Source organism: Apodemus sylvaticus, chromosome 14 (genome assembly GCF_947179515.1).
Source record: "Apodemus sylvaticus chromosome 14, mApoSyl1.1, whole genome shotgun sequence".
NCBI classification, from domain to species: Eukaryota; Metazoa; Chordata; class Mammalia; order Rodentia; family Muridae; genus Apodemus; species Apodemus sylvaticus.
In genome coordinates, this window is record NC_067485.1 from 15,739,984 (window position 1) to 15,765,866 (window position 25,883).

The 25,883-nt window shown below is 51.6% G+C and overlaps 1 protein-coding gene across 5 annotated transcripts in view; it reads left to right on the forward strand.

Moving 5' to 3' along the window:
• The window catches only part of Sema4d (semaphorin 4D), a 93,545-nt gene that overhangs the window by 49,868 nt on the left and 17,794 nt on the right, over positions 1–25,883 (forward strand). For 2 of the 5 annotated variants that reach the window (XM_052157152.1, XM_052157154.1), the window contains 5 exons: positions 11,104–11,167; positions 20,265–20,577; positions 22,101–22,246; positions 23,519–23,581; positions 25,252–25,350. In XM_052157152.1, the coding sequence (XP_052013112.1) occupies positions 20,457–20,577; positions 22,101–22,246; positions 23,519–23,581; positions 25,252–25,350 (429 nt within the window). In that variant the 5' untranslated portion in view covers positions 11,104–11,167; positions 20,265–20,456. Of the gene's footprint in view, positions 1–10,911; positions 11,004–11,103; positions 11,168–20,264; positions 20,578–22,100; positions 22,247–23,518; positions 23,582–25,251; positions 25,351–25,883 lie in introns of those variants that run through there. The other 3 variants (XM_052157155.1, XM_052157156.1, XM_052157153.1) reach the window with 2 other exon arrangements.

A 25,883-nucleotide genomic window follows, 5' to 3' on the forward strand; every position in this document is an offset into this window, starting at 1 on the left:
ACCAGGGCCGTACACACCAGGACCATACACACACACATACGCACCATACACACCAGGGCCATACACACACATACACACCAGGACCATACACACACATATGCACCATACACACCGGGACCATATACACACATATGCACCATACACACCAGGACCATATACACTAGGGCCATACACCTCAGGGCTGTATACAACAGGGCCGTACACACCAGGGTCATCTTCAGGGCCCTGAGGGCCCACACACTGAGCAGTCCAGGTCACGTGTGGTCCCAGCCATTGATGGCCAGGCAGTGCTACAGCTCTGCTCTCTTCAACAAGGTCTGCTGACAAGTTACAGAACTGTATGAGAACTCTTTCTGGGGTGGGGATTTCTCTGGCCAGTGGAGAGCCTGATTTCCTGGGGTCTGTTGTTTCAGGAGCCTGATAGCCAAAGGCACATTGGCTTTACAATATCTTCATTTCTGCCAGGACTAGGCAAAGTGCCCCTCCACACCCACCTTCAGATCTCAGTGGTCTTGGGTGGCAGAGCCCAGCTTGGCCTGGGACACTGGGATTCCGCTTGCTGGCTGTGGCAGTGGAAGAAGCTCTGTGGTCAGGGAGAGGCCTGGTGGTACATCCAGGAGCCTGGATCGGTGGCCATGAGCGTTCAGTCAGCCCTCTGTATGTCTGCCCTCTCCATCTGTTCTGTAATGTGTTGGTGTTGTTTCAAACCTGTGAGTTTGGTGTCTGTTACAGCAGCGTCCCAGGGAGACATTAGTGCTCCCTAAGATGATGTAGTCCTCACCTCAGGGTGTCGGTGGCCGGGGGGTGGGGGTGGGGGTGGGGGGAAGCACCTGTGCCATTGAGAGATCCGTGAGATACATGAGGTCTGTGATGGCCGTGCTGAGCAGAGATGCAGGAACTCTGTCCCTGCCAGTGTTGGTGAAGGACCAGCAAGGTAAGGAGGACTACGGGCCATTACTAGGCCTTGGTATTCCCAAAGGGAAGTTCCTATGAGAGATGGGGCACAAACAGATGTGGCTAGGCTGGAAGGCGTGTCAGAATCTCAGCTGCTCAAGGAGCTAAGGCAGGAGGATCATTTGAGCCCAGTAGTTCAGAACTGTCTTGGGCAAAAGAGCAAACCATCTATCTTGGGCAAAAGAGCATCCCCCCATCCCCCACCCTACCTCAACCAAGACCAAAACGAATCAAAAAGATAGGCCATAATTGGTCCAGCCACAAATTAGGCCTGTCTTTGTTTAGCACTACCTCAGCCCCTGTCAGGGACCTGTCTGGGGGATCTTTGTGTGACTCTACTATGAGTTTAGAACCGGGCAAGCAGCCACAGGCTCTGGGCCGGCGGAACAGAGAGGTCAGAGTGAACAGAGCTTAAAACTAAACATTTTCCTGGTGCTTCTGCTGGGTGTGTCCACGAAGTGGAACCAGCCAGTAAGGAGAGGTCATGTAAAGCTTACTGGCCCGGCTGCCCTGCTGTGTACTCTGGCAGCAGTTTCAGGTACAGGGTGCTTACGGTCCCGTGGATGCGGGAGACCAGCAGGAATGTGATTCCCTGGTCCTCCTCTCAAGGGTGTCATTGCGGCAAGAGCTCACACAGGTCTGGCAAGCATAGATCCTGTAACTAGTCTGAAGCCCAGGGATGCTATTGCTGGTCACTCTTCACCCAGACCTGTCCCCCTGTGGCCTCCTGGCCACCTCTGTGTCAGTTCTCTGCCCACCCACTGGTTCTGGAAACCTCTCTCTAGTGCTTGAAGAAGGCTTCTGTCTTGGTTGCCGTTCTGTTGCTGTGAAGAGGGCGTTAGAGCCCATGATGGTTATGTCGGGAAGCACAGCAGCAGGCAGTTGATAGCTTACGTCTCATCCAAAAGATGGAGTCAGAGAGAGCAAGACTGGAGTGGGTCTTAACCTCAGAGCCCACCCCAGTGGCACACCCCCTTCTGCAAGGCTATACTTCAGAATTGATCCCAAAACCGTTTCATCAGCTAGATGCTAGACCAAGCATTCAAATATCCGAGGCTGTGGGAGCCATTCTCATTTAAACCGCCACACCTAGGCTGCCACCCCTTGGAACATGATTTCAGCTTAAATGTTTGCAGGAGTTTGAGCATCGTGGCCCCTGTGATATGTGAGGTTGCGGGTCCACTGTGTTCTGGTGTCTCGGCCAGTGAATCCTTTCCTTTGTGTGTGGTCTTAGGTAGTGTGTAATCCGTTTTTTTTCTTTTTGTGGGGCAGGGACTCCTTGTTGCCTAGGCCGCTCTTGCTCTTCCGTCTCCATGTCGAGTGCTAAGATTCCAGGTGAACGGCACCATGTATGCAGTGTATGCAGTGCTGGCTGGGGCTGAATTCAGGACTTCATGCATACTAAGCACGCACTCCACACACAGAGCTACCTCTCCAAGACCCTTTCTTTTTTCTTTTGGTTGAGGTAGGCCTAGACTGGCCTAGACTGGCCCTAGAACCCATGGGCTCAAGCGGTCCTTCCGCCTCAGACCCTGAGCAGCCAGGACTGAAGGTTGTCGGTGCCGAGTAGAGAGCCATTGTTCAAGCATCTCTGAAACTGAGAGACTGTACTGACTGGTTCTGTGTGTCAACTTGACACGAGCTGGAGTTATCACAGAGAAAGGAGCCTCTCTTAAGGAAATGCCTCCATGAGATCCAGCTGTGGGGCAGTTTCTCAATTAGTGATTAACAGGGGAGGGTCCATTGTGGGTGGGGCCATCCCTGGGCTGGTAGTCTTGGGTTCTATAAGAAAGCAAGCTGAGCAAGCCAGTAAGCAGCACCCCTCCATGGCCTCTGCATCAGCTCCCGTCTCCAAGTTCCTGCCCTGTGTGAGTTCCTGTCCTGACTTCCTTTGATGATGAACAACAATGTAGAAGTGTAAGCTGAATAAACCCTTTCCTCCCCAGCTTGTTTCTTGGTCATGATGTTTGTGCAGGAATAGAAACCCTGACAGAGCACTGGTCACAGGTGAAATCAGGCGACCAGGCAGGCGACCGGCAGTGGCTGTCAGTGCTGGAAGGATGCTCGTGGGCTTCTGTCCTTGCCACCTTGAGAGGTCACTCCCTGAGGCTGGGGTGCAGACCTCTTGGGTCTCTGTCAGCACAAGAGGGCAGCTCTGCTCCCCGGGTGCACCCAGGTCATACTGAGCTGCTCTGCCTGGCTCTGCCTGCTGCGGACTGGCTGTGTACCACTCTGACTGCCTCTCTGTGTGTTTCACTTTTTTTTTCTAGCGAGAGATTTCTGGGTAAGCAGATGCTGCTGGGAGACGAAATTCCCTTGAGTCTGGATTCCCTTGAGCCCCCAAGACAACCTCTTCCTGTCTTAAATTGGTTCAGGGTGGGGGCCGGGGTTTGTCTCTAGGATATTTTGTTTTGTCCTTTTTGTTTTTTTAAAGACTTATTTCTCTTCCCCCTCCCCCCCCCCCCCCGTCTCTGTCTCTCTATCTGTTTGTCTGTCTCTCTCTCTCTCTCTCTCTCTCTCTGTGTGTGTGTGTGTGTGTGTGTGTATGTGTGTGTACTTGTTGAAACTGGGTCCCCTGCAAGATCAGCGGGCACTTTTAGCTACCAAGCCCTCTTTTTTCCAGTTAGATAGTTGGTTTTTAAGCTGCTTCCCCTTCAGGCATGTCTAGACTTTTGACATCTTACACAATGTTGTCATACATAGAGCTTGTACCCAAGAACCACAGGGCCTAGTAAACTAAGTAAAATCTCAACTCCTAAATGAGCTTATAGGGTTTTTGTTTGTTTTGAACTGGTCTCACTGTGGAGCCTTAGCTGGCCTAGAACTCACTTTATAGACCAGGCTGGCCTCAAACTCAGAGATTTGCTTGTCTCTGCCTCCCAAGTGCTAGGGAGCTTAGGGATTTTTATTGGGCCACATGTATTGCTCTCCTGGGACCCATGTGGATCAGCAAGTGAATCAGCCACAGCAGTAGTCCATTTCAGTCACTTTACTGCAGCCCAGTGGTGGCCAGCACTACCCGGTGATGGAAGCTAAGCTAGGCCCAGGTTGCAGCTGGTACACTTGGGCTGTGACTCTGGGTGTGGAGGGAGATAATGAACTGCGGAGCACAGGCGTGAGGATGACGGAGACACAGCTGTGAAGAGGAGAACAGACAGGGGCCTAAGGTGCTCAGCGCCTGTGAGGTGAATCCCTGCAGTTGTCAGGAATGCCTTATGGGGATACTGAGGCAAGACACATCAGAAGAGAAGGTGCCAAGGTGGGAAGCAGCTGTGGCTGGAAACAGCGCTCTTGGAACTAAGGTCGGTATTGACCGGAGCCCCCAGCCACATGTGTAAAAAGACCAGAAGAGTCTTACAGTACCTTTACACCCCACCTTCCAGAGCTGAATGCAGGTCATTCCACTCGTGTGCAAGTAACCACACCCAGATCAGTCTAGGTGGCTACCTGTGTGAGTCCCACATGCACCTCAAAAGCAGGAGCTGCTGCCTACCCCTCCAGGTGTGGGTCTGTGTGGCGCTGCCTGGCCCAGCCTCCAGGCCTCACCCTCGGGCTGGTGCTCTTGGCAGAGTAGCCCTGCATTTAAGGCCCTCCCATTGTTTTGCGTTGTTTTGCGGTTGATGCCATCTCGTTTGTCTGTGCTTGCTGAGATCCGCTGCTGTGCCTGGCTTACTGCTGTCCACGCCCAGCTGTTATTTGTTTAACCCGGATGGGTAAGCCTGTGCTAGGAGATCACTTTTGCTTTGAAGCCACCTTAGAGATAAATATCTCCAAGCTGGCATCTCCTTGAACTGGAGGAATTGCAAGGCCCCAGATCCCCACTCTCCTCTGGAGTCCTGTGTACAGCTGCGTGCAGAGGGTACACGGGCTCCTTTGCTTGTTGGTGGAGGTAAGATGAGGCCGGGTAGACTAGTGGATGGGGCTGGGCGGGGCTGGGCAGGGCTTGCTGGTTGGGATAATGTTGCTGCAAAACTTCCTGTCCTTACGAAATTTTGTGATGCACTCCCTCCCTGAGCTGAAAACCCCTTTCCATGACTGAACTGTTCCCTGAACCTGTGTCGCTGAGTTTCCCCTGTGACTTCTCACTCCCTGGCCCCTCCCCAAAGACTGTCCAGCTCACGGCTTTCGTGGCTTTAACAAACCTTTTATTTGTGGAGACCAGTTCTAGTTGGCCCTGAGACCGGGAAGCCCACCATGCTGGGGAAGCTACTTAAGGAGAATTCAGCATCTGGGTGGAACCTGACCCTCCCCACCCTCATCCCGCCCCTTGGGTTGCTAGTGTGAATGCAGCGTACACCAGGCCTACACCAGGCCGGCAGTGGGAGGTGTAAGGACAGGTGTCACATTCAGCCCAGACCCAGCAGTTTTCTTGATATGTCTTTGTGTGAGTTCATGTTCACATGTGTATGGGCACACTTGAGTGTGCAAGTATGATGGAAGCCCAGGAGGCCTCTGCGAGGGTCTGTTGCCTCGCCAGCCGTGTAGGTTTTCATGACGGCTCTGTGGACTGAGCGTAAGTCCTCAGGTTTGGGAGGCAAGCACCTAACCCGCTGAGCCTCCTTCCCAAGCCCTGCCTTTCGGTGCCTTTAAACACACAGTTGCCTAGTAGTCCTGACACCATGGGAGACGCTGTGGTCCCAAGAATGCAGCCTCTTCCTCTTGCACAGCTGCCCCCGTCTGCATTATTTGGGGCCTTAAGTCTGTTACTTGCATTCTCTACGTGTGGACACGGGGAGAAGATGGGTCTGGCGGATGGATATACGTGAGGTGTCTTCTTTCACTAGGATCACAATCATCAGCGTGGAGTGTCCCAGGCCTCCAGAGTGGGCACTGAGCTCACTTGAGGTCAAATCGTTGTTTTGAGGCAGGGACGAGGCTGCAGGAACCCCTGCCCATTTGTATTTGCAGCCCAGATTATCTTGGTGACAGAATGTTCTAGAATCTTGGCTTTTCCGGGTTATGCAGATTCCTGGGAATTCTGAGGTTTGATGCTCCAGGCTTGGCATGAGGCAGTTCTGAATGTCCACCCAGCATTCCTCCTCTGTACTGAGGAATGAGTCCATCTCCTTCCTCTGGCCCCAAGAGGTGCAGCAGTGGCCATATCCCTCTGCAGGTGCATTACTGTCTGGTGACAGTGACTCACCAGCTCGTGAGTGTCTGACCCACCATGCTTCACAATCTGACTCATCTAGGAATTGACCCAGAGCAGGACAGGAGACCTCTCACCCACTCTGGCATGGCTGGCTGCTGGCAGGACAGCCCTGTTGTAAGGCTCACCAGACTCAACAGGTCCCCAGGGCCAGAGTCTTTAGCTGGACCTAGGTTTCCCTATCCATGGAGATCCAGGCTGCCAGGAGCAGAGTGACTCTCGTTAGCTGGTCAGTGACTCCTTCCTGCTTGGAGAGTGCCGAGCAGCCTGATTTCTGGGATCCCCTTGTCATACTGGAAGATCAGTTCTTGGGTCCTGCCCGCTACCTGTCAGGGACACAGTGAATACAGTTCTGATGGCAGCCATCTTTATGGATCATTTCCTGCCTCCAGTGACTTCAGGTATGGGTAACAGATGTGCGGGCCACTCCAGGTCACCGGACTCTTTCATAACTGTTTCCACTTGTGTCATGCTAGAGCAGCGGCAGGGATCTCAGCCAGTGGGTTTCCACCCCTTTGTGGGTCAGATACATTGTATATCAGATAGTTACAGTAACGAAGTAGCAGCAAAATAATCTTATGGCTGGGGTCACCACAACATGAGGAAGTATATTAAAGGGTCACAGCATTAGACCCACAGCCCTAGAGGAAGTAAGAAGGAAAAGCTCCTGCGAGTGACTTGAGAGTCTGGGCAAAGTGAGTTTGGGGATAGTTTCTAATGTACGGAATACAGCACGCCAACATCTAGTGTTCTTTTGTGTGTATGTACTACTGTGCACATGTGTTTACAAGCCTATGTGCCACACACTTGTGTCAGAGGACTTGACCACAGGCACCCAAACTTGCTGAGTCATCTTGATAGCCTCTTATATCTTGCCTGAGGGCCCATTTTGGTATTTGGAGTCTAGAAGTTCATAGAGATTCTGGCTATTAAAGGAACAAACAAACAAAAACAAACTGTGGCAACAGTTGTACCATAACTGTCTTGGGGCAAACAAAACCCCAGCACCCTTGGCCATGTGTGAAGCAGCTGTTTCATCCCATGACTTACCCTTTGGTGTTTAGTTTACCCATCCACAGTGACTACAAGCTGAGCATCAATTAAAAACATTGGGAGGCAGAGGCAGGCAGATTTCTGACCAGCCTGGAACAGAGTGAGTTCCAGGACAGCCAGGGCTACACAGAGAAACCCTGTCTTAAAAAACAAAAAACAAAAAAAAACAAAAAAAAAAAACAAAAACAAACAAAATAAACATTGGCTGCTTTGGTTCCACTATAATTAAGAAGCAGAGACACTGAGCTGGCGTTGGTGGAACAGGTCTTTAATCCAGCAGTCAGGAGACAGAGGCAAGTGGATCTGTGGAGTTCGAGGCCAGCCTGGTCTATAGAGTGAGTCCTAGGTCAGCCAGGGCTCCACAGAGAAACCCTGTCTTGAAAAAAAACCAAATTAAAAACAGAGCAGAAGAAGCAGAGATATGCTTTATCCTGAGGCTGAGGCAGGGAGGGATAGCTTATGTTTAGGAGTTAGAGGCCAGGCCTGGTGACACAGTAAAACCTAGCTTGAAGGAAGGAAGAGGAAAAAGAGAAAAGAGAAAAGAAAGAGTGAACAGAAACTTAATTAAGATGCAGTGAAATTGCTGGGGTATGGTTTGGGGGTTTCTGGAGGAAGGCAGGGATCTGTTAATAGTCAGGGTGACCCACGCAACGTGACAATCGACAGTTGGCAGTTGGCAGTTAGACAGACTGGAAACCCTGATGAGGCAAACTAGGGAAACTTGAACTTGCTGGGCCGTATGGAGAGCAGGCAGCCCCTCCCGAGGGTGCACCACATCCTCAGAAAGGAGTGAGGAGATAACCTCCCACTGACCCGGACCCTGTCTGGCGAATCTTGATTATGACCCTTGTGGAGCTGGCCCGGCCTTGTAATTTTGCTGTGTGTTTCTGAGGAATTGCTAGAGATGAAAGGAATCTGCTAGGGTAGCATTTTGTGGTCTGGGGACTTAGGAAACAAATCCCAGTCGGCCGTGGCCCTGCCCTCTCTGGCTGTGTGCATTCATCCATCACCTACGCGTGAACTGGGTTGGAGAGTTGCAGGGCAGAGGGACCCTGGCCCGCAGGCACAGCCTACTCTTCTGATCCCGTCCCTGTGGAGGCTGGGCGGGGATGGTGACTTCTTTTACATCCCATCATCCTATGTCTTCCTGTGCTCTGTCCAACCCATGCTTGCCACGGAGTGTGATAGAGGATGTGGAGTTTAACACATGCCCCCAGGCCTATGATCATTGCAGGATCTAGTGCAGGTTCAAAGTCCTAGTTGCATATAGGGAAGAGCTGCTGAGTTGGGGGGTCTCATGTAGCCTAGGCTGGCCTTGACTTTGCTGTGTAGCTGAGGATAGCCTTCAACTTTGCCCTGCTTGCTTTAGGCTCCACAGCTAGGATTATGAGCCCTGCAGCCATCACCAAAACCAGTTTTAAACAGTGTGGCTGTCTTATTGTAGACACATGCTAGTCAGCCATTCCACACAGGCCTGAGCTGCACACAGGCCTGAGCCCCGACTGGACCCTTAAAATGCTCCAGGCTTCCTTAAAGCCGTCTCAGGGAAGCCTTTGTGACAGGCTCCGCCTCACCAGTAGCAAGATTGCCACCCAGTTCCCACTCACCAGCTAGCTCTCCATCGGGCGCCATGATCAGGATTAAGCTCCTCACACAGACCAGCCTCAGAATATCAGACCTCGAGGTGAGGCAGTGATATTTCTCGGCTCCCAATTTCTGAAGGAAGAAAATGGCCCAGAGAGGCCCAGCCGCTTCCTTAAGACCTCCCAGCTTGGAGGTGCCAGACTTTTGAGCCGGTAGTCTTTGACCGTAGGGCCCTTTGATCTAGTTATTGCTGGGAATATGGGGCCACCCGAGTTGCTGTCTTAGAAGTAAGAGGAAGGGGGGCTTCTGGCTTCTGTAAATGGAAAGTTTGCTCTCTTCTTCTGAGTGTCTTCCTTCCTTCTGTGAGCCACAGCAGGTGCTTTGTTAAGGGGGAGACTAAGGTGCCAGCCTCAACCCACACAGGGGGATTCCACGGGTAGGGTGACTGGGCTGAGAGAGAGACTAATTATAACCTGGGTGGTTTTGCGTTGCGGAAGCAGAAGGAAACGGTCTGAGCGAAGGGTGAATACAAGCTGAAGACTCACGGTCTGGGTGCCTGCTGCAGCCAGAAGCGGGTCGTGACTTGACTCTGGAGCTGACTGGGCTCAGAGACTGGACAAGGACACTGGAGCCTTGGTGGGCAGGAAGTGGGTACAGACAGTGAGTCCAAGTGTCAGAGCCAGACGGTATCACAGGGACACAGAAACCCTGACTACACTGTCAGCCCTGGCTGGTCCGTCATTCATGAAGTGACAGGCATGCAGAGCGGCTCTCCAAAGGGAGTCTTTCCATTTCATGATTCTAGGCCTTCACAATGCTGTCTAAACCTTTCCCGGCTGAGAGGGGCTGAGGTATAGCTCAGAGGCGGACTGCTGATCCAGTGCGAACCAACCTCTGTGTCCTGTCTGAGAACTAACTACCTAAAATCAACCATGACAAGAGCTGGGCTGGAAAGATGGTTCAGTGGTTAAGAGCACTGACTGCTCTTCCAGAGGTCCGGAGTTCAATTCCCAGCAGCCACATGGTGGCTCACAACCATCTGTAATGGGATCTGATGCCCTCTTCTGGTGTGTCTGAAGACAACAACAGTGTACTCACATACATAAAGAAGGAAAGAAAGACAGACAGAAATACAGACATGGGCTGAGCACCCATTTAATTCTTGTGAATATGTTGTCTGTGGGTTTCCCTGGGTTTCCTTGGGAAGATGAAAGGTTCGCAGATCTGATGAACTTTTCTTTGGGACTGGCTCAGCCAGTACGAGGGGCTTGCTGCCCATCTCAGTGACCTGAATTGGATCCCTGGGTCCCACATGGTAGGAGAGAACAAACTCTTATAAGTTATCCTTGGACTTCCACACGTGCTGTAATCTGAATGTGCTCACACATATACACAACGCAATAAATAAAGTCTTGTTAGAGTTTTTAAAAATCTGAAAAGAATAACACCACTTGGTTATACTTGGTTTTGTTTTTGAGGCTGGTTCTTATGTGGTCCAGGCTGGCCTTGAATCCACTCTGCAGCCAGAGATGATCTTGAATTCCTGGTGGAGTGCTGGGATTTTATAGGCTTACACCACAGTGCCCCATTTATGCAGTGCTGGGGATAGATCCCAGGGCCTTTCGCATACCAGGCAAGCTTTCTAACTGAGCCTGGTGATACTTTTTCTAATGTATGGACTCTGCTCTCTGCAACTGGACAGTATGCACAGACATGATCAAGTGGTGGCTGGGTGTCATAACACATACCTGAAATCTCAGCCCTGGGGAGTCTGAGGCAGGAGGATATCAAGTATGTACAGGCTACATAGCAATAGCCTGGCCAAAATTGTTTTTATTTATTTATTTGTTTGCTTATTTATATCTTCACGTGAATTGGTGTTTTGCCTGTCTGTATGTCTGTGTGAGGTTGTCAGACCTCCTACAACTGGAGCTATAGACAGTTGTGAGCCACCCTTTGTGTGCTGGGAATTGAACCTAGGTCCTCTGGAAGAACAGCCAGTAGCCAGTGCTCTAAACCTGAGCCACCTCTCTGACCTGATTTGGTTTTCTTTTTTTTTTTTTTTTTTTTTTAAAGGAGAAGGAAAAAGAAAGAAAAGAGAAGTGGTCATTTGTGGTGTTTGTGGTGAGGTGAGCGCCAGCTGACCCAGGCCAGGCCAGGCCTCGCTTCCCCTTTGCTGGCTCCCAGCACCTCACTTCCTTCATACAAGCCCGGAAGGAACTGGGTAGAAAGGCCATCTGCCTGGGGCCATGAGGTTAAGAAGGTGGGAAGGACTTTGCACTTAGTGCCTGTCTGAAGCCAAGCTTAGCGTGAGGGTGAAGGACCAGGGCCTTGACTCTCTCTTGGTCTCTCATTACTTTCAGAGATGTCTTCCTGAAGCTTCCATTCTAGAGGTGCCAAGAACAACTCCAGAGACTCACAGCACAGGTAAATCCTTTTGTGTACGATTTGTATGTCCAGGTTGGCAAGCCATGCCTTCTAGAAGCTTCCATTGCATCTGATGGACGGTCGGGTATCTTGTTCCTGTGTGTTCATTGGAGCCAAGACTGCTATACCTCAGGGCAGCATCGGGCTTTGATGCTAGACACTGAGGTGCCTGGATGGCCTTCCGTTTCCTGTCTCCATGCTGTCCTCCAACTCCCATCCCTCCTGAGCGATGGCTGCTGATGGAATGAGGGTCCTGCGTGCACCCCATGTGTGCTTGCCCTTCTCTCTAGGGGCGTAGGAATACCATGTGTCCATCATGTCTATGTGTGTGTGTGTGTGTGTGTGTGTCCCTATGTGTTCATGGCTCCACATCCATGTGATGAATTTGTCTATGTGTCTGTGTGTCCTGCATGACTGTGCTTGACTGTGTGCTTGTGATTGTGTAGTCCTGGGCCACTTGTGTCTCTGTGTGTATCTCTGTATGACCACCAGCACTTCCTCTCAGGAGCCTGGTGTGGGCCACAGCAGCCGTACTACACCTTCCTGCCAGTGAGGTCTGGCACCTGAGGGATGGCTCTCTACCCAGGATTCGGGATGCATTTGAATTGGACAAAGCTAAGAGAAACAACCAGAGTAGAGCATAAAACCCATCTTCCCCCTTCTTCCTCTTCCTGGGTACGCAGTGATACAAATAGTAGTAGCTCTGCTTCCTCTCACAGAGACAGCCTGGCAAGGCTGTGGTAAGGAGGAAGGCCATACTGGGCATGTGCAAGCCGGTTACACATTCAGTTTTCATGGCTATCTGGGTGCAGTTTGGGCAAGGGCCCTCTATGTGTGAGTCCAGGGACATGCGTGCCATGGTTTACCTGTGGAGCTTGCACAGCAGAGTGGCCTGAGTCATCTCAGTGGCCCAAGGCCAAGTGAGACCTCATTCTTCTTGAGGAAGTCTGCAGTTGGCGCAGGGGTTCTGGGCATCGGTTCATTTCTTCTTTTTCCTTCTTCCTCTTTGACCATCTGTCTTTGAATTTTGTTGGTCTATCGGACATTTCTCAGGTTCCTTAGATTTGGGGAATTTGAAAGTACAGGCAGTTTCGTGCACCCAGAGCCACGTTAAAGAGTAAGAGCCTTGTCTGTCTGAATACCAGCCCCACCCCCTACCCCCAAGGAGCTTCTCTGTCTCCGTGTAGATCTCTCCACAGTGTGGGCCCTAGCTCCCACCCATGTAATGCACTTTCCTTCCAGTGCTGTGGACAGATGCGACAGACAGGCACAAGATGGCCCAGGCACACCCACCCTGCTTGCTGACTGTGTGTTGTAGAGGTGCACCTGCTGGCCTGCTCCTGCCAGGGAATCGGGCAAACACTGGGGAGTCCTTGTCCTCAGAGTTCATAGCACTGGGTCCAAAATTTGCCAGGGAGCCAGGGAGTGTCTCTGTGGCTTGATTTCTATTGTCCTTCCCCCCAAATCCTTTGTCCTCCAAGCGCACCAGCACTGAGAGATGGAGACTCTTGTAGTGTTTGGTTTTACATTTCTTTAGAGGAGTTAGGCACCACCCACGGATCCAGTTCTGCAGCTAGGAAACATTTTATAATAAAGCACCGTTAAGAATTCAAATGAGGTGCACCATAGCGTCTGTAGTGGAAATTTCCTTGCTCTCTCAGGCACTAAAGCACCACTGTCTGTGACCTCCTGGGTAAATACCGGCTCGAGTGTATGTGGTACTGGCTTCCTGGACTGGGTTTCGCTATTAGCTGCTCTCTGGTTATAAGCAGTACAGCTGTCTCAGATCTGCAGATCGCAGTTTAGGACAGAGTCACGCCAGATTCAATATCTGGGGAAGGCTCGCTCCTGGCTGTCTTGGTGCTTTTATTGTATCCTGTCTTCCCATTCTGTGGAACAGCCTTAGGAGGGCTGCCTTCATGACCTCATAAAAAAGGCTCCACCTTCCTCCTATCATCAGCACTCAGGGGGTCAGGACTCCACACAGAAATTTAGAGTGTCCTGGTAATTCTCACGGTAGCAGCTGAAGGTCACCCAGGGCCAGAGGGCTAACACCTTACCCCTGGCCAGCTGCTCTCAGTACAGGTCTGCACAGTCCCTGGAATTCAGGACCAGTACTCAAGAGTCCCAGAGGATAGTAAGAACTAGTTGGGGACCAGGGTTGGTGTGCTGATTCAAATGAGAGCCTGTGAGGCGGCAGGAGGAGAGGATGACACCCTCATACCGCAAGCCCACAGAAAGAGATGGCGTTGTCAGACTTTAAGCAGCATCACACGTATGCCTTTGCCCAGGCCCTGCAGGTAGCCGGCCACTGGTCCTCCCTGGAACCCCGCTTCATGCCAGGCTCTCCCTGCCTCCTTAGTGCATGCCCTGTTTCCGCTGCTGTTCCATTGGTGCCGTGGCTGTCACTCCCCGTGCCTTGCCACCCAGCATGGCACCCACCCAGTGCTCAGATTTAGGGCATGAGCTGAGAGAAGCCCATCAGAGTCTCGCCTGCCCCTGTGAGGTGGCTTGAGATTGAATGTTGACCTAGATAGCGGTGCCCAGCTGCTCTGGCTAGCTGGGCTTTGCCAGTGTAACCACAGTAGAGCAAATCCCTGCCAACTGGAAACCTTTGGCTCTGGGGAGACGCTCTGGGGACACCGAAGCTGGGACGACAGCTTTGCATCAGGCGGCCACTCCTGGGACTCTCAGGGGACAGGTCCTCTGAAATTCAGCAGGTCAGTTGGGCGGGTTGACAGCATTACCTGGGCCAGCATTGTAGGTGGGATCCCTGGCTAGTGGCTGGCAGGGAGAGGTGGAAGGCCACACCCAGCTGGGAGGGAAGGTGTGGTTGGGCTGTTTCTGTCCTGTGGCAGCCAAAGTTTCACCTCCAGTTTGAGCAAAGGAGCAGTTAGGAAGTGAGTGGAGCAGACTCTGGTGGCCTGTGTCTTCAGGGGTCTGGAGTCCACGGAACAGTCTGCCTTACCACACCACTCAAGATCCCCCGGTTGTGTTTGCTGTGGTGCTCAGGAGGGTGCTTGAAAGTCTGTGTCGCATCTTGTTCCCACAGGAGCTCTTAATGGTACCCCCTCTGTGATCTGTCCCCAGTATTAGATCCCAGTGAGGAACCTTAAGTCTAAGACACAGTAGGTGTGCACACACACACACACACAGAGGGAGAGAGAGAGAGAGCGATGCACACCTAGGTGCATATCTGCAGATGCACGCACACACAAACATGTCAACATGCATGTTTGCACATACCTGCACATATATGCACTTATGCTGTTACATGTCATGTTACATGCATGTTAACCACAGAGATAGCATTTTAACTCGGCACTTGCAGGTATGCCCACATACATATACATACAGACACCCGTGGCATCTATGCACATACATGTGCATGGGTGTGAGCCCGGGTAAACATACATCGCTGGTTGACCTGCTGACACAGATGCACACAGGTTCATGTGCACAACATGTGTGTGCACTTAACACAAACACACACAGTGCCCTCAAGGCCATTAGCATTCTTAGGCCTGAGTTGGGTGCTCACAACTCTACAACCAGGCCCTATAGTGGGTCCTGTTTTTCAGTTGCAGCCCCTGCTGAGATTTCCAGGGTTTGCTGGAGGTGGAGAGCTGCCTTCTGCCAGTCCAGGCAGGCTGCAGGGAGAGGCTGCAGCTCTCTCCTGGGTTTAGAGTAGGTGATCTTCCCTCTTAGTGTAGTAATGGGGCCTTCATGACCCTGTCTCTAATGGGATGTCAGGCCCTCTTCTGGAGGGCCTCAGCTGCCGGGGAGAAACCTCAGCTTCCCCTGGGGGAAGGGCGCTGTATCTCTTTGTTTCAATTTAAACATAGAGAGCAAGGTCCTGAACTTGGCATTCGAGGATGCCTGTGGAGCCATTCCTGGAAGGCTCTGTGGCAGCCTGTCTGTGTGGGTGTGGCCGGCTCTTTGTTTAAAGTGAGTTTTAAATTACACCAAACAGTGAGTTGTGTGGAGGAAAGAAGAAAAGGCAAAGAAAAGTCAAGCCCACCAGCCTTCCTCCCCCTTCCCTCTACCTCTCTGCTCCCTCCCCCTCCAGGCCTCTAGCTCTTCCCAGGGGCTTGTTTTAAAGAGGGGGTGGGGGGTCTAGGCAAGGCTATCGCCCTCTAGTGTCTGCCCTTGAGATAACTATGCTTGCATTGTGGGGTTGGGTCTGCAGTGCTGTAGCGAGCACAGCCTGGCTGAACTTGCTCTGTGCTGGGGCCCAGTGAGCCCCACGGTTCCTACTTTTAGTCAAGACTGGCAGAGGAGTGTGCTGGCTGCCACTGGAGGCCAGAAGGCGGCACTGGATCCCCTGGTTCCGCCCGTGTGGGTGCTGTGAGCGGAAGCCAGGTTCTCAGTCTACAAGAGCAACAACTGCTCTTAACCTCTGAACCATCTCTCCAGCCCCAGCTGGTGTGTTTTATACAGCTTATATCCTAACCAGACTACCCTGCAACAGTGAAGAGTTTCGGTTATTTTAGCCACTTTAAAAAAAAAAAGTTTGGGGACTGGAGAGATGGCTCAGCGGCTAAGAGCACTGACTGCTCTTCCAGAGGTCCTGAGTTCAAATCCCAGCAACCACATGGTGGCTCACAACCATCTGTAATGAGAGCTGACATCCACTTCTGGGGTGTCTGAAGACAGCTACAGTGTACTCACATAATAATAAATAAATAAATCTTTAAAAAAAAAAAACCCAACATTTTAGCTGGACGGTGATGGCGCACACCTGTAATACCAGCACTCTGAGAGGCAGAGGCAGGCGGATTTCTGGGTTCAAGGCCAGCCTGGTCTACAGAGTGAGCTCCAGGACAGCCAGGGTTACACAGAGAAACCCTGTCTCAAAAAAAAAAAAATAAATAAAAGCCCCCACAAATCCAAAAAACAAAAAACCAAACTAAAACAAAAAAGTTTTCCTTAAAATCTGTTTTAGCCCTGTGTTGTCACTTTTCACACCAGGCACAAGCTGAGGCTCCGGCTCTCTGCCTCTTGTCTTGCACCTCCACCCCTCCCCCACCCTCCTAATAAATGTATCTCTCCCCGACCCCCATCCCCTTTAGGTGACTGAGGCTGAACAATGGGCCATGGTAGCACATTCTGATCACATTTCCACTGTGGACCATGCTTTCTTCCCCTGGGGCTCTAATTGCTCCATTTTGAGTGTGTTCGGTAATTCACTCTTAGCGTGCGGAAGAGACTGGTGCAGCGTCTTAGCCTCGTGGTCAGGGCCCAGCCTCTGAGACTTTGCAGCTGATAGAATGAAAGCCGTATGATTTTATGTTCACAGAGTGGCTGTCAGACCTCCAGACATCTAGTCTGAGTTTCAGATAGCAGCATCAAGATGAGCTCGGGATCCAATTGCTAGCGTTTTCATTTTTATTGTTAGCCTATTTCATGGAATTGTTTCTAGTGCTTTCCACTCAGATTTCCTTGGCTAGAAGCAGGGCAACTTACAAATGTGTTGAACTGGGCATTCCGCCCGCTGAAGAAAGCTCAGGGTCCCATTACCTAGAAGGAAGCAGGAAGCCACAGAGGCAGGAGGGGGCCTGGCTGGGAGGGAGGGGAGGGGAGGGGAGGGGAGGGGAGAGCCTCTGAGCGGGGGAGGGGCAGTTGGGTGAGGAAGAAGGTGCATCCAAGACAAGTGTGCAGATTGGGTGTCCTAATTGCAATGGATCCGGCCAGTGAATGGGGCTGCAGATGGGTGAGCGTGCTTCTAGTGGCCAATGCCTTCCTTGGTTTTCCATCAACGTGTTTGGCCAAGGTGAGGGGAGCTGAGGGAGTGTATAGGGTTTCATCTGGGTCTCTGGGGTACGTGTGTCTTGTGACCTTCTCACAACTCTGAGAAGGAAGAGGTTAGGTTTCTAAAGTCCTGTGCTGCTGCTGCTGCTGCTGTGATGATGATGATGATGATGATGATGATGATGATGATGATGATACTGATGCTGATGATGCACTTTTAGAGGCAGTCCTTCTGCACCCTGCCCAGCACGTCCACTCAGGTGTTTCTCAGCTAGATGGGTCTTGCTCTTTGCAGTGTCTGGGAACCACCTCCTGTCCTTTCGTGCTGTGGTGAGCATCCTAACCAGTGGCTTGCTCACAGGGTTCAGGGTACTGCGTTGGGCCTGGTGTTGGCCAAAGCCCTTCTGGTCTGTTAGCCCCCGGTTCTGGACTCTCTGTCTTGGTGTCTTGCTTGGCCCCACCCCACTTCTTTTCCAGGACTTAATTAATCAATTAGCTTGTTGTTAATTACTTTTAGTTAATTAACAAAATAATTAAATCTTGAGTCAGGACCTCACTGTGTAGCCGTGGCAGGCCTGGGACTCTATGTAGATGGGAGCCTGCCTGCCTCGTCCCCCTAAGTACTGGGATTAAAAGTGTACACGGCCGTGTCTGGTGCACCTGTTTGTTTCTTTGTCTATTTGAGACTTGGTTTCACTTGTAGCCTGGCTGGCCTGGCCTCAGATATGGACCAAAGTAGCAGTGAACTCACAGAGCTCCCTCTGCCTTATGATTAAAGGTCCGTGGTGCCACCTTTTAATTTTGGAAGAACTGCCTTTCTTCTTTCTGTTTTGTATCTTTAAATTTTATTTCGGTCAGGGTCCTCTGTAGCCCAGGCTGGCCTCAAACTACTTAGCTAAGGATAGCCCTGAACGTCTTTCTTCTGCCTCCACCCGGTGGCGCATCGCCCGCCATGCCTGGGTTTATGAAGTGCTGGGGCTTGAACTCGGGGCTTTGTGCATGAGAAGCAGACAGTCTACCAATGGAGACAAACACCCAGCCCCAGCCCTGAAGGAATGTTTTCTTAAAAAGATGTTCAAGCAGGTGGGCTGCACAGTGGGATGTCACACACACACACACACACACACACACACACCTGCACGGCCTTGGCTGGCGACCTTGCCTAGCGTACAACCTTCTCTGCTCTCTTCATCATCTGCTGCCATCAGGGGAACCTGAAGAGGGCAGAAACCTCTGTCCTGTGCCACCTGACCCTCACAGCTGGAACCGTGTGCACACAGATCAGAGGACCTCCCGCCTGCCACAGCTCCCTTTCTCCTGCCAACTCTAGTTTCTGCAAAGCCCACGCACGGTCTTCTGGGCTTAGACCTGGGCCACCTTTGCCTCTGTACTCAGAGGGCGCTTGAGGTCAGGGTGGCATTGCTGTCCGGGTGGCATTGCTGTCCTGGCTTTCCTTAGCAGTGTGGATGCCCGGTGTTGGAGGGAGTTCGTGACGGTGACTTTAAGAGGATTCCCTATGGTTTGGACCCTAGCAACCCACAGTCCCGGTCCTTACTTTGGCAGGAGAATGGGCTCTTACGAGGCAGGGCGCACTGTGAATGTGCTCAGCAAAGCACAGAGTTCATAACTGGGTCACTGATGTCTGTTTCCCAGTCGCTGCCTCAGTTCTTGGCTTCTTGCGTTGGTTGGATCAGGGTAGGGGTCCCCCACCCCACCCCGTGCTTGGATGCTGCGAATTTCTAGGGTAGGTCAGGGGCCGGACAGACCCCTGTGTTGGTACCAGGACCTCTTAAACCTGTGACATCACATAGATGACAATGCGACACCTGCCGCCAAGACAATGGCTACCATATTCCCAGAATGCACTGGGCTCACCTTTACCTGTGTGTGACCACATCACCATCCATATATGTAAGAGGAGCGCCCCTCTCTCCCTCCATTCCTCCCTCCCTCCCTCTCTCACCCTCTCTCTCTCTCACACTCTCTCTTTCTCTCTCTCTCTCTCTGTCTTTCTCCTCTTCACTTTCCACCGCCACCTTTGCCCTTTCCCCTCTCAATAAACCTCACGTGGAACTGTTTGGCCTGGTGCGGTCCTTCTAAAGCCCACGCGACATTCAAGATCATAACACCCTGTTCTCTAGAACTCTAACTGGAGTCACCTCTTTGCACCTGTATCTGCTTGTGAGCTGTAGCAATAGTTAAGGAAAATGGTCAGTTGCACTGGCCTGGAATATCCCACTCCTTGGAGGAAGGAGGGGTTGGGGCTATCTTTAGGAAGCTTCTAAATCCGTTGGGATGGAGCCCAGACAGCCTGTCCTTGAGTACAGGACAGGATAGGGGACTGAATAGAGATGCAGGAACAGCTAGCCCCGCCCTCAGTGGGAGGGAAGGATAGGGCAGGGGAGGCCTGGTAGGTGGGTAGATGCTGTGCCAGCATTGAGTCCACATCTGGAGACTGTTGTGCTCTGTCAGCTTCTAGTAGCCACACCCAAAGGTGAGGCCTATCTGCGTATCAGGGCAGCTGTTGTGACTCAGCGCTGAGCTCTGCATCCTCGGATCCCAGAGTGTGCTGGGCCTCAGGCTCTGCTGGGGCAGGTGAGGACAGGGACAGAGAGGCCCAAGAGGCCACAATTCCATCAAACAGCAAAGCCTGGTCTTCTGTTTCTTGTTTGGACAAATCAGAGTTAATTGCTAGTGTTTCCATGGTAATTAACGGCTTCCTGGTGAGGCAGGAAAGGCTCGGGTTGCCTCCTGGGCTCCATGTGCCCTTTGTTGGCCAGCTACTCCTGCAAAGCAAGGCCCTGAGGGCGTGTTTTCATGGGTATGAGGGTTAGTGTGCGCTTACATACTGTATGCATGTATGTATGTGTGTATGTGAGCATATGCATGCATTTTTGGGTACATTTGTATATGGCTACATGCACTTGGTGTGTCTCCCCATGCATGTGCACTCTTATATGTATTCTCAGGCATGCGCCCACCCTGTAACCGCAACCCTCTGATGTCTGGTAATATTCCTGGGTTAGCATGTCAGAAATTGGGAAGTGAGCCCTCCAGGGAAACTGGGACCCTTATGGTTCCTTTCATTTGTGGCTTGTCGCCAAGCACATGGCCGTCCCTCTAGCTAGTTATTTCCACCTTGGTGGGTCCGTCCATCTTGGCATGTTAGCCTTGTTGTCTTCTCTCTGCAAGATCTGTCTGTCTGGCCGCCCCACAAATCCTGGATGCCTTCCATGTCCCTCAGCAGACAGGTTCAGACAGGATAGGCGGTAGGAAGGGATGGAGGGGACCGAGAACCATCTGGAGCTGCTGTGACCTGCAGTCTTGTCCTCTCCTTCTTTTGCAGGTCGGAAGGGAACACCGGTGGCCTTTGGCATGACGTTGTGAAGGTGGCCATCGCTAACCTGACATGTGGGGACTCAGGAACCCCACTGCTTATGGGCTCCAGTCTGTGCTGCTGGCCCCAGCTCTGGGGCTCTGAGAGGTCCCTGCGGCCCCACCACAGCAGCCCACTGCCATCCATGTGTGCCTGTTATTGATGGCCTCAGCGGCCCTGCCCGTGAGGATGTGTGGCCCGGTGAGGGGGCTGTTCTTGGCCCTGGTGGTAGTGACCGCGGTGGCATTTGCGCCTGTGCCTCGGATCACCTGGGAACATGGAGGTGAGTGTGAAAGCCATGGGTGCCAGCGGTTCTAGAGAGCCTGGGGCCTGTCAGGCCAGGCTTAAGCTACTGAGATGTCCAAAAGATGCTGTGTAAGCAGGAGGCCCCAATGGCTGCTTCAGGCCCCACGGCAGGTGCCAAGCTTTAGTTAGACGGTGTATATACGTGATCTCGGCGGCTCACAGCTTTCCTAATGCCGACTTCATGCCAGGCGCTTGAGCTGCCCTGCCGAGATTAGCTCAGCCTCAGAGAGGTCTCCAGGTCAGCCTCCAGGATGGGGACATGCTGGCTGTCCTACATTCCCGGGAGGGAACAGTGTGAAGACAGAGGCAGTAAGCAAAGTGCAGCAAGAAAGCCCAGCTCTGAAGCCACCGACACTCGGGGTGCTTGCTCGCCGGCAAGTTCAGAACCCACCGAGGCCCGCGCATAAAGCTGAACTCAGCATCACAGCGGGAACAACCCCACACTCAGAAAGTGGGGGCGGGAGGGAGGACTGTGAGTTCTGGGCCAGCCTAGGCCACATAGAGAGACCCTGTCTAAGAAAACCAGCATTGTATATGTCCTGCCTGTGTTACATGTTCTTAAACTGGTGCAGCTGCAAAGAAGTGTCACTTGTCTCTGGACATCATTGGTAATGACTGGAAATTGTTTTGGAGAGAGATCTACCCCACCCCCTATCTTGACTTTTTTTTTTTTTTTTTAAAAGGGAGCACCAGGGAAAGAACATAAACCCTGCACATGCTAGGCAGATGTTCTACCAGTGAGCGTCTCAGCCCTAGTACTGAATTTTTGGTGTTGAGGGTTTCAAAGTAAGGCATTTATTTCCTGAGTGAGAAAGTTCTCAGTCATTACATTTTTCTAAACCTAAAGACACATTAAAGAGGCAGAAGGTAAGCCAGGTGTCTTAGTCAAGGTTTCCACTGTTGTGAAAGAGACACCATGGCCAAGGCAGCTCTTATAACATTTAATCAGGGCTGGCTTACAGGTTCAGAGGTTCAGTCCATTATCATCAAGGCAGGAACATGGCAGCATCCAGGCAGGCATGGTGCGGGAGAAGCTGAGAGTTCCACATCTTCATCTGAAGGCAAACAAGACTGAGTTCCAGGGAGCTAGGAAGCCTGCTCAAAGCCCACTCCCACAGTGATACTTCTTCCAGCAAGGACACACCTCCTAATAGTGCCACTCCCTGGGCCGTGCATATTCAAACCACCACACCAAGAGTCTGTGATGTGCTGGAAACCCCCAGCATGAGGGGTTTGGAACTCAACAAGACTGGGAAGACAGAAAAGGAGATGAGGGGTATAGCTAGGGGCACGTGCCAGCCTGGGGTCCCGCCATGCGCCAGCTCCTCTCTTGTACCTGGTGGATGCATTGAGGTTACCTGGGGGTCCTGAGTTCTGCTCCATGCTGGAGCAGCGTGACACAGTCGGTCCTTGAGACAAGTCTGGTTCCGACAGTGAGGTGGGACAGGGTGCACGCAGGCAGTGACTCCTGGGCTCTTCCTTCCCCCTCTGCTGCCACAGAGGTAGGTCTGCTGCAGTTTCATGAGCCAGGCATCTTTAACTACTCGGCCTTGCTGATGAGCGAAGACAAAGACACGCTATATGTGGGCGCCCGGGAAGCTGTCTTTGCAGTGAATGCGCTGGACATCTCTGAGAAGCAACATGAGGTAGGTCCTGTGGCTTCCTAGCCTGCCCCAGAAGATGGGCTGCCTTCACTGCCTCCTAGTCCCCAGTCTGCCAACGTCTGGCTTAGGACTCCTCTAGGAAGCTCAGCTAGGCTGTTTTCTTTTTTTTCTTTTCTTTTCTTTTCTTTTCTTTCTTTCTTTCTTTCTTTCTTTCTTTCTTTCTTTCTTTCTTTCTTTCTTTCTTTCTTTAAAGATTTATTTACTTATTATATGTAATTAAGTACACTGTAGCTGTCTTAAGACACCCCAGAAGGGGGCATCAGATCTCATTATGGATGGTTGTGAGCCACCATGTGGTTGCTGGGATTTGAACTCAGGACCTTCAGAAGAGCAATCAATAGTGCTCTTAACTGCTGAGCCATCTCTCCAGCCCAGCTAGGCTGTTTCTATGTCTGACCCGTGTTAAGTAGTACTCTATCTGCTTATCTTTAAAAAGAGGAGAGAGTAACGGAGGCTGAAAACATCCGAAAGTCATCCTATGCATGTGCCAAACTCTCAAAGGAGAAAAAATAGGTGAGAAGGGTCTGAAGAGATGGCTCAGCAGGTAAGGGCACCTGATGATCTGAGTTCAATCCCCGCCCCCAACACAAACACACACACACACACACACACACACACACACAGTGTAGAAAGAGAACTCCCACAAGTTGTCCTCATACCTCCACTTACACACCATCACACGTTCACATCTACACATAATAAAAATGTAGTAGAAAGCATTAAGGCTGATTTAAAAAAAGAACAGACAAAAGCCCCCAGCTTTGAATAGAATTTAACTGGCTATACTTTTATTATGTGGGGCTGGGTCCTAGGATGACAACCTTGGGTGCCAAGTAGGCTGGCAGTCAGCCAAGCCGCAGGAACCCTCCCGTCTCTGTGTCCCCAGTGCCCAGTGCTTGGCCTTTTCACATGAATTCTGGGGGTCGGATTCAGGTCCCCATGCTCACTGGCAAGCACCCGCTGGGCCATCCGTCTGCCCAGCCCTCTGCTGCTTTGTCACAAGCCCAGGGCTATGCTATCCCTGCTGTTTTGGGGACGATGGTCCCAGAACATGAGGAAGCCCTAGGATGGCTCTGGGGTCTCAGACCCCACCTGCTCCCTGAACCTCTTCCCCATCTGGCTTTATTCTGGCTGCCGGGCCGTGCTCTGAGCTATAGTGTGCCTTCTGTTGGTATCTGTTTTATCCAGCAGTTCCTTTCCTGGGAGGGGGGATGTGCTGCAGTGAACTGGCTCTGACATGTTCCTCCCTCACAGGTATACTGGAAGGTCTCTGAAGACAAAAAATCCAAGTGCGCAGAGAAGGGGAAATCAAAGCAGGTAATGGACCGCAGGCACAAAGAGCCCATGCACACATTTTGCAGCTATTTGGCTCCTTTCCAGTACCAGGACTTCTTTCTACGTGCCTACCTGGCGTCATGTGATTCTGGTGGGCTCAGGCGCGCAAGTGTGGCACCTTCCTGCCCCTGGCATCAGGATTGATGTTCTCAGGTGATGCCCTGTATCCTCTGCACCGGGGAAGTTTGTTCAGATGGCCTGGCATTGTGAGTGCCCGATGTAGTTTCTGCTGCTCGCTAGTACCTGGTGCAAAATTGGCCTCCCCTGTGTGTTTCTGGGCTTCTCGACATATACACCAGCTGAGGCCTAAGAGGTTTCAGGGATTTGATGGGATTTTTTGTTGTTGTTTGGTTTTGGGTTTTTTGTTTGTTTGCTTTAGAGATTTGTTTGTTTGTTTGTTTGTTTATTATATGTGAGTACACTGTAGCTGTCTTCAGACACCCCAGAAGAGGGAGTCAGATCTTGTTACAGATGGTTGTGAGCCACCATGTGGTTGCTGGGATTTGAACTCAGGACAGTCAGTGCTCTTAACCGCTCAGCCATTTCTCCAGTCCTGTCTGTTTCTATATATCAGTGTGCCCACTCAAGGACACTGAGCCTTGTATTCCTTTTCTCAGGAGCTCTGGGTACCCTCCTGTGCCTACCTGGTGCCCCACAAATGTGACTTTTAGACCACAAGAGCTAGGTTGTCCCCAATAGTGGTCACGATGGCTCTGCAATAGCAACGTTTATCAGTTTTTAGCTGATTTCAAAAACATATTAAAACAACCACTCACAATTTTTTTTTTAAAGTTAAACATTCTTGGCTGAACACTAACTGAACACTTTCATCACCTTACTAGCCTCTAACTGTATTAACTCAGGACCTGAGGCAGGCAGGTATTACGATGGACTCACTGCTGCTGGCAGTCTGTGTAGCTGAGTGAGCTGATGCCTTGCACTGCTGCATTTGGGGACCCACAGTGACCTTGACTCCTGTGAATGATGCTCCGCCCATTTGAAAAAAAAAATCAACAGCAACAACAACAAAAAACCCTTTCCCAGTTTGAGATAATGTCAGGCTATAGCCAATTCGCTCTAAGCACTGTTCTCCTGAAATAGCACACGGGTTCTAAATGGCCGTCTTTGTTTTCCCACTGGTCCCTCAGGGATGCTCAGCTGGCTGCACCCTTGGGTCCAGCCTCTCTCTCAGGCCCTGCTGGTCACTATTTCCAGTTCCATGCTGGTGGCAGAAATATAGGGTGGGTCCTCAGGAAGGCAGAAGGAGCCTGTACAATGTCTGTTTTGGCGATTTGGGTGCCAAAAATGAACAGTGTGTGTCCGGCAAGGGAAAATACACTGCCATCTGTGGTGGGCTCCCCAGTACAATTTGAGGTCAACTCTGGTTTGGTCTTGGCTATGTTTGGTCACCAGATACAGGCTGGCCATCTATTAAGGACAGAGCTAAAGTCATGCCTGGCACCTGCCCTGCCTGTGGACCACTGAGATAAAGTTCATGTTGCTGAGCCTGGATTGTGGTGTAGTGGGCCCTCTCTATGGGCATAGAGCAGCCTGGGCAGAGGAGAGGACAGGGAGCGGATGACTGGCCTGTACCCTGTGAGGGTCCCGCAAGTGGGAGCCTGTTGAATGGTGTGTGTGTGTTTCCCTTGCAGACGGAGTGTCTTAACTACATCCGAGTGCTGCAGCCGCTCAGCGACTCCACCCTCTATGTGTGTGGGACCAATGCGTTCCAGCCCGTCTGTGACCACCTGGTAAGACCACAGCATATCCCTGCATAACGTGCTCGTGTATCAGCCTGGCTAGTGACTAAAGCAGAGCCAGCCTCTCCTATTCTTTCTGCAAACCGTAAGGACTAAGAACTGTTCAGTCGGACTTCTTACGGCAACAGTAGTCCGGTCCCTCCTGACCAGTGTTCTGTCAGGTCCATAGGATAATCTGCAGTAGTCATTCTTTCAAAAAACATCAAGCGATAGATAGATACCAAAACACCAAATTGACTGCTCAAAACATCCAGCAGAAATCAAGGAAGTCTCACTAAGGGAGCTGGTTGGGGTTCCCAGCAGAGCACGGTCAGAGCAGAACGTCCGCTTGTGTGAGGCTTTTATATAAAAGGACAAACAGCCGCAGAGAGATACCATCGCTTCAGGAGCATCAAGCATCCGTCAGGAACTGACTGGGGACGTTAAGGCGGTCAGCGGAACCATCTCTCCGAAGCTGAGCTTCCATGACTGACCTTTCCCCTTCTACCCTCTCCACCCCCAGCCCCACCCCACCCCACCCCACC